Consider the following 14,712-nt stretch of genomic DNA (forward strand, 5'->3'; position numbering starts at 1 on the left):
CCACACCTTAGATATTTATAGACCTGAATCAGGTCCCCTCTCAGTCTCCTTTTCTCAAGGCTGAACAGACCCAGTTCACTCAGCCTTTCTTCATAAGAGAGATGCTCCAGGCAATTCAACATCTTCGTGTCCCTCTGCTGGACTCTTTCCAAGAGATCCCTGTCTGTTTTGTACTGGGGAGCCCAGAACTGGACGCAGTACTCCAGATGAGGCCTTACCAGGGCAGAGTAGAGGGGGAGGATCACCTCCCTCGATCTGCTGGCCACGCTCTTTTTAATGCACCCCAGGATGCCATTGGCCCTCTTGGCCACAAGGGCACACTGCTGGCTCATGGCCAACCTGTCGTCAACCAGGACACCCAGGTCCCTCTCTGCAGAGCTCCTCTCCAGCAGCTCATCCCCCACCCTGTACTGCTGCATGCAATTATGGATGCAAGACTCTACACTTGCTTTTGTTAAACCTCATCTGGTTTATCAAAATCTGCTCTATCAAATAGTGTTACTGTGCTATTTTTTACCTGTTGTAGTTTCCATGGAAATAATTAGGAGGCATTACTTTTGGACTATCCTATGTTTATTAGCAAGGTTATGACAATAACTGAATGGTGACAGTTCCTGCAGTGCCTGTTCTTTGAATAAGCTTTCTTTATTCCTCATGGTTTCCCTCTAGTATTTTTCACTAAAAATTAATTGCTGAAAGAAACAATTAAAAAATACATATATATACTATTTAATTAACTGAAACCTTCTTTTCCTTGCATTTCCCTCTTTACTAACATTGAGTTTTAATCTTATTTCAGGCCAACAGCTATATTAAATGGTAAAGCATTTGGGCATATACTTATAAAGGCAGCCAGTGTATTCATTTTGAAAACTGAAAAACCTATCAAAATCAGATGAAGGTTTTAAAAACCATTCTCAAAGGTAAAAGCTGTTTGGCTTCCAACCCTGTAATTATTTAAATGTGTTATAACAATGACTTTAATTCCATATTTCAATGAACAGATAATCGAAGCATTCCTAATGGACCGTTACACAGTAGAATAGATCCAATTATCACTATTTTCCTTTCTTATTTTATCATCTCTAAATCCAATGGATAGCATTTCAGGAAAACTCAGAATCAGTTGTCAGAGAAAGAGTTAAATACAGGTTACAAGCAAATGAATTATTATTACCACTGCTGCAGACCATTCAAAATAGTCTACTCCCTTCCAACTCAACTGTAGTAGCTGTGTCTTGTGAGGGTAGATGCTCATGCTTTTTGAGTCAGTTTTATAAATAGTGGAATATACTTAGTTATTGTTCATCATACCTAAATATCTGCTCATAAACACAGAGATATAGAATGTCTTAAATATTTCATGTAAAATGTTTGCTAGTTTTGCAAATCTGGGTTAGATAGCATTCAGTGCATGCTGGTAGTCCTGCTAGAACCTAGAAATGTTATATTCTGATATCAGCCGTCCCACCATGCAGTGCTGAGAGGGAACTGCTCTGGTAAAACCATCTCCCAGCACGTGGGTTGTTTTGGTGGAAACAAACTCTCTTCTGATTTGCAGAGAGGATTTGTGTTCTGCACGGGATGGGAGTGATTTAATTCATGGATATGATGATATTTTGAAGTCTGTTATGTCTACAGAGATTATACAGACCTTATTTGTTAATTAAAAAGAAAACTAAAGACTTGGTATGATTGAGTTGGGATGTTTTGCCTTCCTTGCTTGAACTGATTTTTAGCATCCCATAAGAACGGTACACAGCTAAATTAGTATTCAAATATAGTTAACAAATTGCTTGAAAAAAAGAACATGTAATATAGCTGCAGTACCTAACAGGCTTGCACAAATAGTAATCTTGACACTTTCTTAGCATCATTGATAGTTCCCAGGCTGATTTGTTCTGCATGGCCACATTAAAAGGATAAAAAATGTTGTAAATGATCAACATCGTCCACAGTTAAACTTTCTTGATCTTTGTTTTCGATCCTGGTGATGGACATCTGCAATAATTTGATAATGAAGGAAAGTTATTTCAGATCTCTCTTTTGTTGTAGTAGGCCAGTCCCTGGCCAGGCCCTGGAGCGTGACCAGGGAAGGACAACAAAGCTGTGAAGGGTCTGGAACACAAGTCTTATGGGGAGCAGCTGAGGGAACTGGGATTGTTCAGTGTGGAGAAAAGGAGGCTCAGGGGAGTCCTTATCACTATAACTGCTGGAAAGGATGTTGTGGTGAGGTGGGGGCACCAGGAGAAATTTAGCTTGGATATCAGGAGAAATTTATTCTCAGAAAGAGTGGTGAAGTATTGGAAGTGGTGGAGTCACTGTCCCTGGAGGTGTTCAAGAAAAGAGTGGATATAGCACTGATGGACATGGTCAGCAGGCATGGTGGGGATGGGTTGGTGCTTGGATGAGATGACTCTATGAATTTATGACTTTTAAACAAGTTAGTTGGAAATATCTGTAGCATTTCTTATGACAAAGAATTTGGCTCAGACATTTTAGACTTCTCATTTATGTCTCACCCCACTAAAAGTTCAGAGAAAAGGCTTGCTCCTGAGCTGATAGGTATGTGTTAGTCCCAAGAAACCCATTTTGTCTAACTGGATAGCTAACAAAGGTGCAAAGAGTGATGTAGTTTTGGACTACATGAGCAGCCATGTACCCTGCAGTTAGCTGGGGATACAGCATCACCCAGGGCTGACTGACCATGAGCTGATGTAGTAGCTTACACTGCTCAGTGATGAGGATGAGGAGGCACTGGGTTTTGCAAAAGGAAATTCTGCATTCGAAATTGAAGTTAATTCCCTTCTAAAAGAGTTGAATGCACCAGAGGAATAGGAACACTCCAACCCAGAAGTGTGAGTGTGTTCAGGAATGGGTGATCCTCGGGAGACGGGAGAAAGAAGTGTGTTGGACACACCACAGGTTTTCTTGAAGAGGAAATACCACAGACAAAGCCACAGCAATAGAAGCAAGCTTGCAAAGTGGAAAAGAATGATTCCTCAGACAGGTGGGTTCCAAGATAAAGAGCTGTAGAAATAATGAGTGGCTAACTGCCTGCTTGATGTGACCAGAAAAGGAAACTGCTTTAGCTGTGGAAACAAGAGAAAAAGGAAGAAAGAATGGTGCTGCTGAACACTGAATTCTCTCTTTTTTTTTTTTTTTTAATTTATCTCCAATTATTTGCTGGAAATTATGGAAAAGGATTAGCTTGATGATAAATTATTGAGTAACAGTGAGCAGTGAAGTACCTAATGGGAATGAGGAAAGAACAAGAGGACTTGCAATGCCAGGGGTGCAAATGAAATTTGACCTACTTCAGAGAGACAAATCTGGGTCTTGGGTAGTTACCACTTTAGAATTCAAAGAGGATGAATGTGAAAATTGAAAGCGTGTTAGCAAAGATTTTCCAGAAACCTGCAGAGTCAGAGTCTGCATCTCTAGATGAGAGTCTAGAAAGCAGAAGTGTATTTATAAAGAAAAATAGAGTAGTCTGGGAAATTTTAGGTCTTCATGTGAAAAAGTTTAGAATATACTGGAGAAGCAAATGGACAAGTCAAAGAGGGATACAGAAAGTGAGATAAACTGCAACATCAGGCAGGTCCTAGTATCTTTCTGGTTGGGTAATTGATTTGGTAAAAAGGCACAGATCCAGCCATCTGATTTTAAGGAAGAACATTAGACACAGATTCACTATGGCACTACTAACAGGTAGAAGTGATGGTAGCTAGAACCAATGAATGAAATGAAATGAAATTGAAGATAGAATGCACCTGCTTGAAGAGGAGATTAAGATTAGTTAAGATGAAAGTGGGGTTCCCATGCTGAAAAGAGTTCAAAGCATTGCCAATACTGAAGACTTTCATCAAAAATGGACAGTGAGGTTACATTGATGACTGGGATGGTGGAAATCCCATAGTGTCCAAGAAGCCAACACAAAAAGGCATGCATTTATTAAGATTTCCTTGCCCTTAATTTACCTGTGACTCATCAGCTGAAAGAAAAAATGGAATGTTGGGAGAACAGAACAGGTAGGGTGCAGCCTGAGTAACCACTCAATGCGCTAAACAGTGCATTTTAGCAAAGAATCATAGAATCATAGAATCACCAAGGTTGGAAAAGACCTTCAAGATCATCCAGTCCAACCGTTCATCTATTCCCAATAGGTCCCACTAAACCATGTCCCTCAACACAACATCCAGCCTTTCCTTGAACACCCTTAGCATCGGTGACTCCACCACCTCCCTGGGCAGTCCATTCCAGTGCCTAGACAGAGCAAAATACTGAGTGTGTATATGACCCATTACAATTATGATATAAATTTCTTATCCCTTACTTTCAGGGAAGATTAACGTGAATTGGAAAAGTACATAAAAAGACTCCTAGAGAACTGGAGTATCTATTTAATGAAAAGACTAGATGAGCCTGGCATCTTCATTTTAGCCAATTTCATTATTTATTTATAAATATGTTTAGGAGTAAATATCAAAGCTGAAATAAACTATTTAAGTTGGAAGACATGTCTTGCACAGTACTAAGACATAAATTGGTCTTGAAGAAATTTAGACTTGGAATTAGAAAGCTTTTTATCCAAGCAAAGCTCACAAATTTATGGCAGAAGGGAAAGGAGCTTTTTATATTAAAAAGGGTTGTAAACTTCCTCATGGTTGAAAATTAAGCCTGCCGCACAAGTTGTTGTGTCACAGCCCATATACTTCAAACCTTTGAGAGGAGAATACTATCTCTGTGAATCTGGAACGAGAGCAGTTACCGTAGTTAACTTCAGCTGTGTGATGCATTGTGGGTACTTTCAGGGTTGAGCTCTCTGCCGTGGTAAAAGGCAAGATCTGGGTATCCATAAAGGAAAACTTCTTCAGCCACGTGCTCTTGAAATACATGGTGCTCACCACAGCCACCCGGCTGAGCGGTGACACAGCTTCCTCAGAAGGCACGCCGTGCACGTCCCTGTCTGCAAGGGAGAGAGATGGAGATGATTTTCTCACATAAACATGCCAGTGCATATTTTGCTGTCTTTCATCTTTAGATCCAGAAATTCCTAATGTAATCAACCCATGACTACAGATCCCTTGATGAAGTAACTAAGGCATCTGCATCTCATGTCCTAATTCTGCCCCTCTCTAATTTAATTAGTAGTTCACCTCGATCTGCTTTGGGCATCTCAGAGTCCTGAAGTGTGATTCACTTTTAATTTATTATATACAACTCTCTGAAAGGTGGTTGTGCAAGGTGAGGCTCAGCCTCCTCTCCCAGGCAATAGTGATAGGACAAGGGAGAACGGCCTGAAGTTGCACCATGGGAGGTTCAGATTAATATGAAAAATTTCTCCTCAGAAAGAGTGGTGAGGCAGTGGCAAGGCTGCCCAGGGAGGTGGGGGACTCACCATCTCTGCAGGTCTTCAAGGAAAGAGTGAATATGGCAGTGAGGGACATGGTTAGCTGGCATGATGAGGAAGGGACAGTGGTTGGACAAGATGATTTTTGTGTTTTTATCCAACTTTAATAGTTCTATGATTCTATGACACTCTTGTGAGTACCACAACATGGACTCCCATTTTAGTGTCTACTTCTAGAGGAAGTTTCTTATTGTAAAGTTGGATCAATTATTACAGCTCATTTAAGAAGGATAGAATTTTTTTGGACTAGCAGCTTTAATGTATACTTTCAACATCACATTATGTATTAGTGCCCAAATTAACACTCAAGTAATTTAAGTTGATGGGGCAAATCAGGGATTTATTTTGTTTACTGCTTCTAAGGACTTGCTTTTTTAATTAATTTTTTTTTTTTTCATTTACACACATTTAATTTCACTACCTTTGTTACTTGTGTGGAGCTCTTTTCATTTCCTATTTTGACTTTTTAACTTCAGAGTCTGGCTTACAGCCCTCCATGCTCCCCACCACAGCAATGAAAGCGTTCTGTGCAGCAAGCTTGGCCACAGGGGAGTTTGGCTGCTCCTCGTTAAAACTGAGAGCACTGAAAAGGATTCCCATTTTAAAAATTAGAGGAATAAGGCCAAGAACTTTATGGCTTGATATTGCAAACTTACAGTCAGAGATTCAGACTTATTCCGGCTCCTTCCTCCTTCCTCCCATTAGAAATGAGCACAAGAGTAAGATTTCCTGGCTATTAGTCTTAGAATCACAGAATCACAGAATCATAGAATCATAGAATCATAGAATCATAGAATTATAGAATCACAGAATGGCCTGGGTTGAAAATGACCACAGTGCTCATCCAGTTTCAACCCCCTGCTATGTGCAGGGTCACCAACCAGCAGACCAGGCTGCCCAGAGCCACATCCAGCCTGGCCTTGAATGCCTCCAGGGATGGGGCATCCACAACCTCCTTGGGCAACCTGTTTCAGTGCACCACCACCCTCTGTGTGGAAAACTTCCTCCTAATATCTAACCTGAACCTCCACTGTCTCAGTTTAAAATCATTCCCCCTTGTCCAATCACTATCCACCCTTGTAAACAGCCATTCTCCATCCTGTTTATATGCTCCCTTCAAGTACTGGAAGGCCACAATGAGGTCTCCCTGGAGCCTTCTCTTTTCTAAGCTAAGAGTCTTGGTTTGAGCAAGGTGGAGTGTGGCAAAAAGCTTTATTCTTGGTTAAATAAATGTTCTCTCGTTATTCTTATTTTACATTTTATTCATGTGCAATCATTCTCATGGGTTGCAATACTACCTGCAATGTTACTGATGATCCACCCCTGTATCTGGGCTGCAGTTTGGTTGGGGTTGGTGAAGTCAGCTTGCTGAAGGCTGCTGTTGGCCCAGTGCGTGACACGTGCAGCAAAGTGGGGTGAGAGCTGCACACCAGTGTGCGTGAAGAGGGAGCATGCCAGCTGCACCACAGCACCCTGGCCAGAGTCAGCTGCTCCTTCATACAGCTTGAGTAACATATCCTGCACGCTTTGATCTGCCAAGGGAGAGGGAAGGAATAACTGCAATTATTATGTTGAAGCATCAGATCTCAGGAGCTCTGACCTCTATTGGTGGCACCACTGTTCTCTGAAAGTTAAAGCACTTTCACAGCTGTAGTAACCTTGACATGATAGGGTATTCCTGTAGAGCACAATGACACAATGGGCATAGAAAATTGTTCTTTGTGCTGCTGTAGAAGTCACTCTAGTGCAGATATATCAAATGGCTGATGCAATGTCATGATCACACTGTTATGCATGTGAATATAGCTCTTGTGGTTCCTAAGTAATGTTATTCATTTGGGGCATTCTCTGAGTTCTCATCTGTGAGACTGAGATCCTCCAGTAGTGACTGGCTGAGCTGCTGTTGGTACAGTACTGACATACATCTCTTCCTCACGTTATCAGTGGTGCCACCCATCCCAGGAATCACAGAATCATAGAATCACTCAGGTTGGAAAAGACCTTAAAGATCATCAAGTCCAACCACAACCTGACCATCCTACCCTAACTCTAACAACCCTCTGCTAAATCATGTCCCTGAGCACCACATCCAAACGGTTTTTGAACACATCCAGGGCATGGAGACTCAAACACCCCCCTGGGCAGCCTATTCCAGTGCTTAACAACCCTTTCTGTAAATGAGTGTTTCCTAATATCCAGCCTGAGAATAGGAATATCCAACCTAGGGATAGTATCTCCCTGACTGCTCCAGCTCTGTCTGTTACTCTTAACCCTTCAGTTTTGAAGGACACTGTCCCAAACTGATCCTATATTGTATATAAGGCCTGACAATGCTAAATAGAGTTGACATTTCTTGATGTCTGTCACAAGTGACTCCTATACAAATGACAATAATTTCTGTTCTTTCTGAATTACAAATATATTTTTCATGCAATATTTTTCTTTAAATTTTAATTTTTATGAGCCATTCCAATCCTTTTATAAAAAACTGCTCATTAACTCATAGTTTCTTTACCTGAACTGATGATTGCTCCTTCTAAATGCAGAATTTTGAATTATGCTTACTGAATTATGTCCTATTCATTTCACACATTTCTCTGATTTGCTAAGATCCTTTTAAATTTTAATCAGGCCATCAAAAATGCTTGTAGAAACTACGAATATTCAAAGATTCAATAATGTATTCCCTAGTGGATTGACCAAAATACTAATGAAAACAGCAGAACAGTGCCCCAGTCTCCAGTTACTGGGCAACTCACAGTGGGCCAATGGTGGGGGTTGGTGTGATGGATACAAGGATATGTTGTAGGCCAGCAAGGATGCGGGTCTTCCAAACTTAGGAGGACCGTGTGTTTCTAAAATCACAATGTTTCTAGCAGGTTTCCCCAAGGAGTGATTTAACAATTGTTTTTCTTGTCATTAATTTGCTCACTCTAATAGTTTTTGATGAGACAATTCATGCTGAAGTGGCTGCCTGAGGCTCAGCACTTGCACCTAGTCTGAGCAATGTTGATGTTTTCCACGTTGCCTCAGACTTCCCAAGTGTGTGGGTGAGCCCCTTTCCTATAGCCCTTGGAGAAGACTTACCTACATCCACCCAATGACATCTTTTAGACTTTTTCACTTCCCTGTAGGAAGCTTCCTCCAGGTTGTTCTTCCTATAAATAAGCCTGCCTCGAGGAGTAGAGCACTGCTGTTCTTCAGCAAGACACCACTGCCCATTGGGTCTGTGGGATCAACAAGGTCTTTCTGATTTCCCTAGGTGGATAGTCATTGTATGTCTTCACTGTTACGTACAAATTAATGGCCACCATCTTCAGGGAGATAAGTACTGTGCTCCATGCTTCTGCAGAGTGTTGCAATCAGCTCCGGTGCTCCTCTGCCTTGGCCAAATGCCTGGGGAACTCTGGGCACAGTGGGGCTCACTGTTATGGTCCTGGTTAGAAACATTCTTTTTGTTATTTTTGACCCCAGGGAGACTGTTGAAGGAAGTCCTCAGTTTCCCAGAGGCAGCACTGAGGGTAGGCAGATTTGGACGTGAGTGATTTGGGGCAGGTAATCCAGCGAGAATTTTGGTGGGCTGGATCTATCCTGCTTTTATTGACCTGCCCCATGCTGAGCATCGAGCCAAAGGTAATGTCACTGTGACACTCCAGCTCCCAGCCAGGTCCCTCACCTCATCAGAAGACTTCTACTGCATCAGTACAGATTTGTGCTGAGCTAAAGGGAAAGTTTAATGTCTTCATGTCTTCCTATTTCTACCACCCAAGAATCCAGTGTGTGGGTTTTCTAGTCTAGCAGTGCTTCCCTAATAACCTGCAGGGAGACCAATCACCTCTATGAAGGCTGGTATTAAAGCTTAGATCTATTACTCTTGAAGGGATAAAATATTGAACTCCTTGAACAGATGTCAAGAAAACTCACACAGTTTGAGGTGTAAAGTGCTTTTCTTATGTGTTTTGCATTAGTGTGGGAGCATTTGGCAAGCTCTCTGGAGGACGAAAGAAATCAAAGATGGTAAATTGGAAGCAGATGTTAATGTGAGGTGTGGTATCCTGAGCTTGGAATTTCAGTCATATCAAAGCACTTAGCTAACCAAAGTCCTGAATTCTTACTCAGAAAGCAGTTCAAAATTACTTTAAAATACTCTACTATGGATCACATAAAACAGCAAGGAGAAAACATTTTTAAGTGTGTTATTTTGTCTATATTTTTTTCAAGACATCCCTTTAAACACCGCTTTTCTTATATTAGAAAATAAATTAAATTAGAAATAATAAAGGTGAATCAGTCTTCCAAGTGATAAAAGATTACGGGTGCATGTAAGAGCCGATTCTCTGTGAATGGTGCATGAACCATCAATGCTTTCACTGTTTTTTGACTGCCAAGATTTTAACCACATCCTTCATTATTGTGAAAGAAGGACCAACTAAAATATGAATGCAAATATCTAGTGGAAAAATGGAATATCATAGAATCATAGAATCACAGAATGGCCTGGGTTGAAAAGGACCACAATGCTCACCCAGTTCCAACCCCCTGCTATGTGCAGGGTCGCCAACCACCAGACCAGGCTGCCCAGAGCCACGTCCAGCCTGGCCTTGAATGCCTCCAGGGATGGGGCATCCACAACTTCCTCGGTCCACCTTTCCAGTGCATCACCACATATATATATATATATGAGCAGTTTGCTTTTACTCATATGAAATCTGGGCTAAGTACTTATTTATTAGATGTAAACCATTGGAGGACACGATTTCTCTCTCCCCCACTGTAAATGTGTTATCATGAATAATAACAATGGATCCAATTCTACTTTTTTCTCACATTCATACATTAATATTGCTAAAAGCCTTAATGCACATGGCTAATGCCATAAACTAGAGAGAAATTAAAGTAGAGATAGAATGTCTGGTTGATATTCCGCGACATACAAAAAGGAGGACAGTGCAAAAGAGCCACCAGGTCATTAATAATATCTATACTTCTCATAGCTATATCTTGTGTGGAGATTTGTGCTTGAATTTCAATGTGCAATATTCCATCTAACTTAATATTCTCTCCTCAATAATTGAATCTTTATGCAGCAAAAAGCATGGCAATTGCTGAGGTAAAATCCCTGTCTGAGCTAATGCTGTTTAAAATCACCCTACCGAATTTACAGAAAGTGTATCAGCCAGAATTAGCTTGTACTGCTATATTGGTTTTGAATAGCAATGATATGGAGAATGGCACTGATGACTAAGGTAGGTTACAGCACAGGACAGTGAAATTACTGTAGGTCTTATCTTTAGTTTTCATATACCGAAAGCAAATTTTATGCTGAGAAATAATAGTGTTATCTCTTTACATAAGTCTTGTATATAAGCTACAAATTTTGAAGATGAGACAGCCATCTACTTATAAACATTGTGCCCATCATGTCAAACAGTTTTGGACATGTGATGTGAGATGGTAGGATAATTCACAATTAAAAGGAAGACAACATCCTTAAATTCAGCTGATTCATGCCAGCTTGTAAGATATCTGCCTTTTCCATATCTCTTCCCAGAGAGCCTTTTATTTTAGCCTGCTTTCATGGGAAGATGTAATCATGCCATCCACCTGTCCATACAACTCATTTCCTGCCAGTCACCTTCTGCTAAATTTTCTTCTAATTTTTTTTGCTGGAAGATGAAAATTTTCATTTTTTCAGCCAGTTATAATAACACTAGGATAAAGGCATAAGTCCTAAAGATAATTCAGTTTCTCAATTTGAGATTAGGGTAGGAGACAAAATGACTGTTGTCTCCTCGACATCTCCGTGCAGAGGACACAGTGGAGGCCAGCTCACAGCAGGCACCATGAAGCCCTGGGGAACCAAGATCAGTTTTGCTTTCACGGAAGAATCTTCTTTAGGAGCAGTTGTACTCCAGTGAAAGAGTAAGCAGTACTTGAAAAGAAGGAATAATAATGCGTGTCTACTGAGTGTCCTTTGTCTGTGCTGACATCTGCCTGTCAAATCCAGAGAAAACACTTCCAAATTACATTTTTGCAGTGAGGTAGAAAAAAAATAACTCATTAGACACATACGAGTGTCATCTCCTTAGTAAGGCTTTCCTGCAAAACATAGGGAAATCAGTATTATTTTAATGTGGTACATTACCATGAACGTTGTATCCTAGAGCATTCTGCAGCTCCATGAAGGTATTTCCTTGAGCTCCAAACTGCAGCAGCTCCAAAGAAATGGCCACGCTTGCTGGGGAAATGACCAAGTTGGTTCTGTTGTCTGCTTCAGAGGCACGGCGGTAGAGATTGATTGCTAATTCAATCTTCAGGTCCTTCAGCTCATCATAGGAGATGCAGTTGCCTTTGTTTAAGCACCAAGTAAGGATGAATGCAAAGAAGACGATGGGCAACATGAAGGTGAGCTGAGAAGGCACTCCACCAGATAGTCATACCTGCAATTAATAACAGAGGTACTTAGACAATTAATGATAAGTGGTAAAGCACCTGCCCATATCTAGTCAGTAGCGGTTGCCATTAAAAGATAAGGTGTAGGGACACACTGACTACTCCTGGCTAACAAGAATCAAGCTTTTCTAGTATGCTGTACCCATACAGGATGGTTGGTCAGTGCAGCACATGGAGACACAGTGCTCCTCAATTAATAAAACAGTGACCTGCAGTGTGAAGGGACCCCTTGGTGAAAGCTCTGTGCTCTCCACACTGCCCAGCACCCCCAGCTCCTTTCCATCCCCAGAGAAAGAGTCACTTCCAGCACTCCCCAAAGGAAGCCCACCCCTCAACAGATGCAGGTGTTCAGCTGCAGGCTCCAGCCTGGAGGTTCCATCCATGTTTGCAAAAGGCTGCCTTCAAATTTCCCACCCAGATATTCCTCCTGTGCAGTTCATACTAAGGAATAAAAAGTTGCATTTGCAAAAGGCTTTGGTGCCCGCAGCACAAAATCACTGCTTTGGAATTTTTTGGGAAATCAAGAATTTGTTCACGTTATATTAAGATACACTTAGATTTGTATTGAAGGGAAAAATGGTAAAACAACAAAATAGCTTCTTTCTTTTTTGCAGAATTTCACCTTTTGAATGACGTATGCAAACACATTTAAGGAAACACTGCACCTTCTTTCACTTGAGGATTTCCTACAAATCTTTCTCCATGCCCTTTGCTCTAGAGATCACCTCTAATTCTTTGCATTTACTCACAGTTAGCTCTGTTAAATTGTCTTGCCTTTCTGAGTCCTTCTGGATGTCTGAATTGAAGCTGTCTATGTACGCCTTGTCTCCTTCTTTAATAGGTAGTGGAGTAAAGACTAAGTCATGAGACTGCATTTAAAGGGATAGTCAGTGATCAGAGTCTCTGTCGGCGATGTCTGTACCACTCTGTCCAAATTCCTGTAGGCTACAAGCTCTATAGAGAGCCAGGCAAAGCAGCATGCCACTGACCAGCAAATCCAAGGCAAGGAACAAAAAGTTACACATGGAGATAGAGCCGGCAACTGCCTTCCAAGCACTGCCCCAGCCTCATGAGGCTTGTGACCTGCTGGTACCGAGCAAGGCATCTCCTATCTCTCTTCCCACCCCCTCCTGCTTTTATATGAATTCCATTGATTCCTCTGACACAAAGGGGAAGAGAAAGGGCTCACTGTGTACCAGGCACGTAGCTACTTTTTCCCCCTATTTTGAAATCTTATGCAGAAAAAATCCCATGCAATTAAAATGTCTTTATTTGCCCTTTTTTTTTTTTTCTTTTTTTTTTAATGCCATCCCAAATATGAAAATTTTCATTCACTCTTTAGTTTCCAGGGGGAAAGAAACAACAAACCGGTGCCTTAAAGGGGAGGAAATAAGGATGGGGTTGCTTTGAAATGAACCTGGAGCAGAACAGCTGTGGTGGAGACCACTCCAAAGATCACTTTAAAGGGAATTTCAGTGGTTCATGGCTTTCTTCACATGACAGAATCAAACCCTGCTCATCATTCACAGGTTCAGCCTCACAGCCTCCTCACAGCCACACAAGGTTGTGGTCTAGAAGTGTTCGTAAAGCCGCAGCTCGAAGAACTTCATGGTGTTTGACATTACACAGGTACCTGGCTATCTTAAACTGTACAGCTCTGTTGCATCTGGGAAAGAAATCACAAGGTCACTACAACCAAAAAATAGCTTTTAAGCCCTGCTGTTCCACCTTTGGCAGCGGAGGAGCAGTGACTCAATTGAATTAGGGCCCAAATGAGAACAACAAAAATGATCCTCCTTTTCTGCTTCTTTTAGAAAGTGACAGAATAGGTCCTGGTACAGAGAGCTGCCTCAATATCCAGGGGTTTGCACCATATTCCTGTTAGGACTGGTAGAGAGCTTGAGTTTGGCAAGTCCCAAGTTAGGACCACAGGCATAGTTATAGGTTCTGCCATCAAAGTCAGTGGCAGTATTCTCATACTGAAAAGTGCACTTGGTCTTAAGAGTTCTGCTTAAAGAGGATCTCCCTATTGAAGTTGCTAGTGGTGCCACTGGGCTGGAGATGTAATCAAAGGGAATTAAGCTGAGAACACCAGATGGCTTCTTGAAGGGCTTGCCACCATCATTTTCTAATGTGTTTCAGGTCATGGATGAGGACTGGTTGAATTGGACCCTGGGCAGCCTGGTGCCAGGTTGGTGACCCTGCACGCAATAGCAGGGTTGGAGCATGATGACCCTTGAGGTCCCTTCCAACCCAAGCTGTTCTATGAATCTAAGATTCTATGACTGTACAGCTGGCTTGGTGTGGTGTTCCCAGCAGCACCAGAACACGAGGCATTTCCTCTGTGCCCTTCCTGATATTCTCCTGTAGAATAATTAAGATTTGGAAAAAGGATAGTGAGCCCCTGATGGCTTTAGACATTGCTATCAAAAATTAATATTAAATTTTCACCTGGCAAAAATTAAGCCAATGTTGCTATTCAGATTTGGGGTAAGTGTTCATGGGACATAAAACTGAAAGTTGGGCCCAGCATAAATATGGCGGAACACAGCATCATTTCTGTGGAAATCAGAGCAAAATACGTTCTGGTTTACCACAGAAGGTCTCATTGGTTATTTTTAACAACTTTTTAGGGAATTTTGACTTACTTGCATCCTAGCTTGGGCATAATATCCTTCTCTGAGTCTTCATCTGGATAAGAATCACAAGGTCCTGAGGAAACTATTGATAAATTTTGTCTTTGAAAAAAATGGAAAAACTTATTTTTAAGAAAGTAACTGATTTGTCCCCACTCCTCAGGGACAGAAAGAGAAAAAAAAAAGCTGTTTTTTGAGGGCTGCTTCTTG

General features: G+C 41.4%; 1 protein-coding gene across 1 annotated transcript in view; it reads right to left on the reverse strand.

The window, feature by feature from the left end:
* SERPINE3 (serpin family E member 3) overlaps positions 1 to 11,814 on the reverse strand; it is a 19,278-nt gene extending 7,464 nt beyond the window's left edge. Inside the window, exons 1-3 of the mRNA XM_042868299.1 lie at positions 11,559 to 11,814; positions 6,712 to 6,945; positions 4,772 to 4,969 (exon numbers count right to left, since the gene is read on the reverse strand). Coding sequence (XP_042724233.1) covers positions 4,772 to 4,969; positions 6,712 to 6,945; positions 11,559 to 11,814 — 688 coding nt within the window. The remainder of the gene's footprint in view (positions 1 to 4,771; positions 4,970 to 6,711; positions 6,946 to 11,558) is intronic.
* Between the last annotated feature and the right edge of the window lie 2,898 nt (positions 11,815 to 14,712).

The sequence above is a fragment of the Lagopus leucura genome, unplaced genomic scaffold, assembly GCF_019238085.1.
Source record: "Lagopus leucura isolate 7727_CA_CO unplaced genomic scaffold, USGS_WTPT01 Super-Scaffold_100001, whole genome shotgun sequence".
NCBI lineage: Eukaryota > Metazoa > Chordata > Aves > Galliformes > Phasianidae > Lagopus > Lagopus leucura.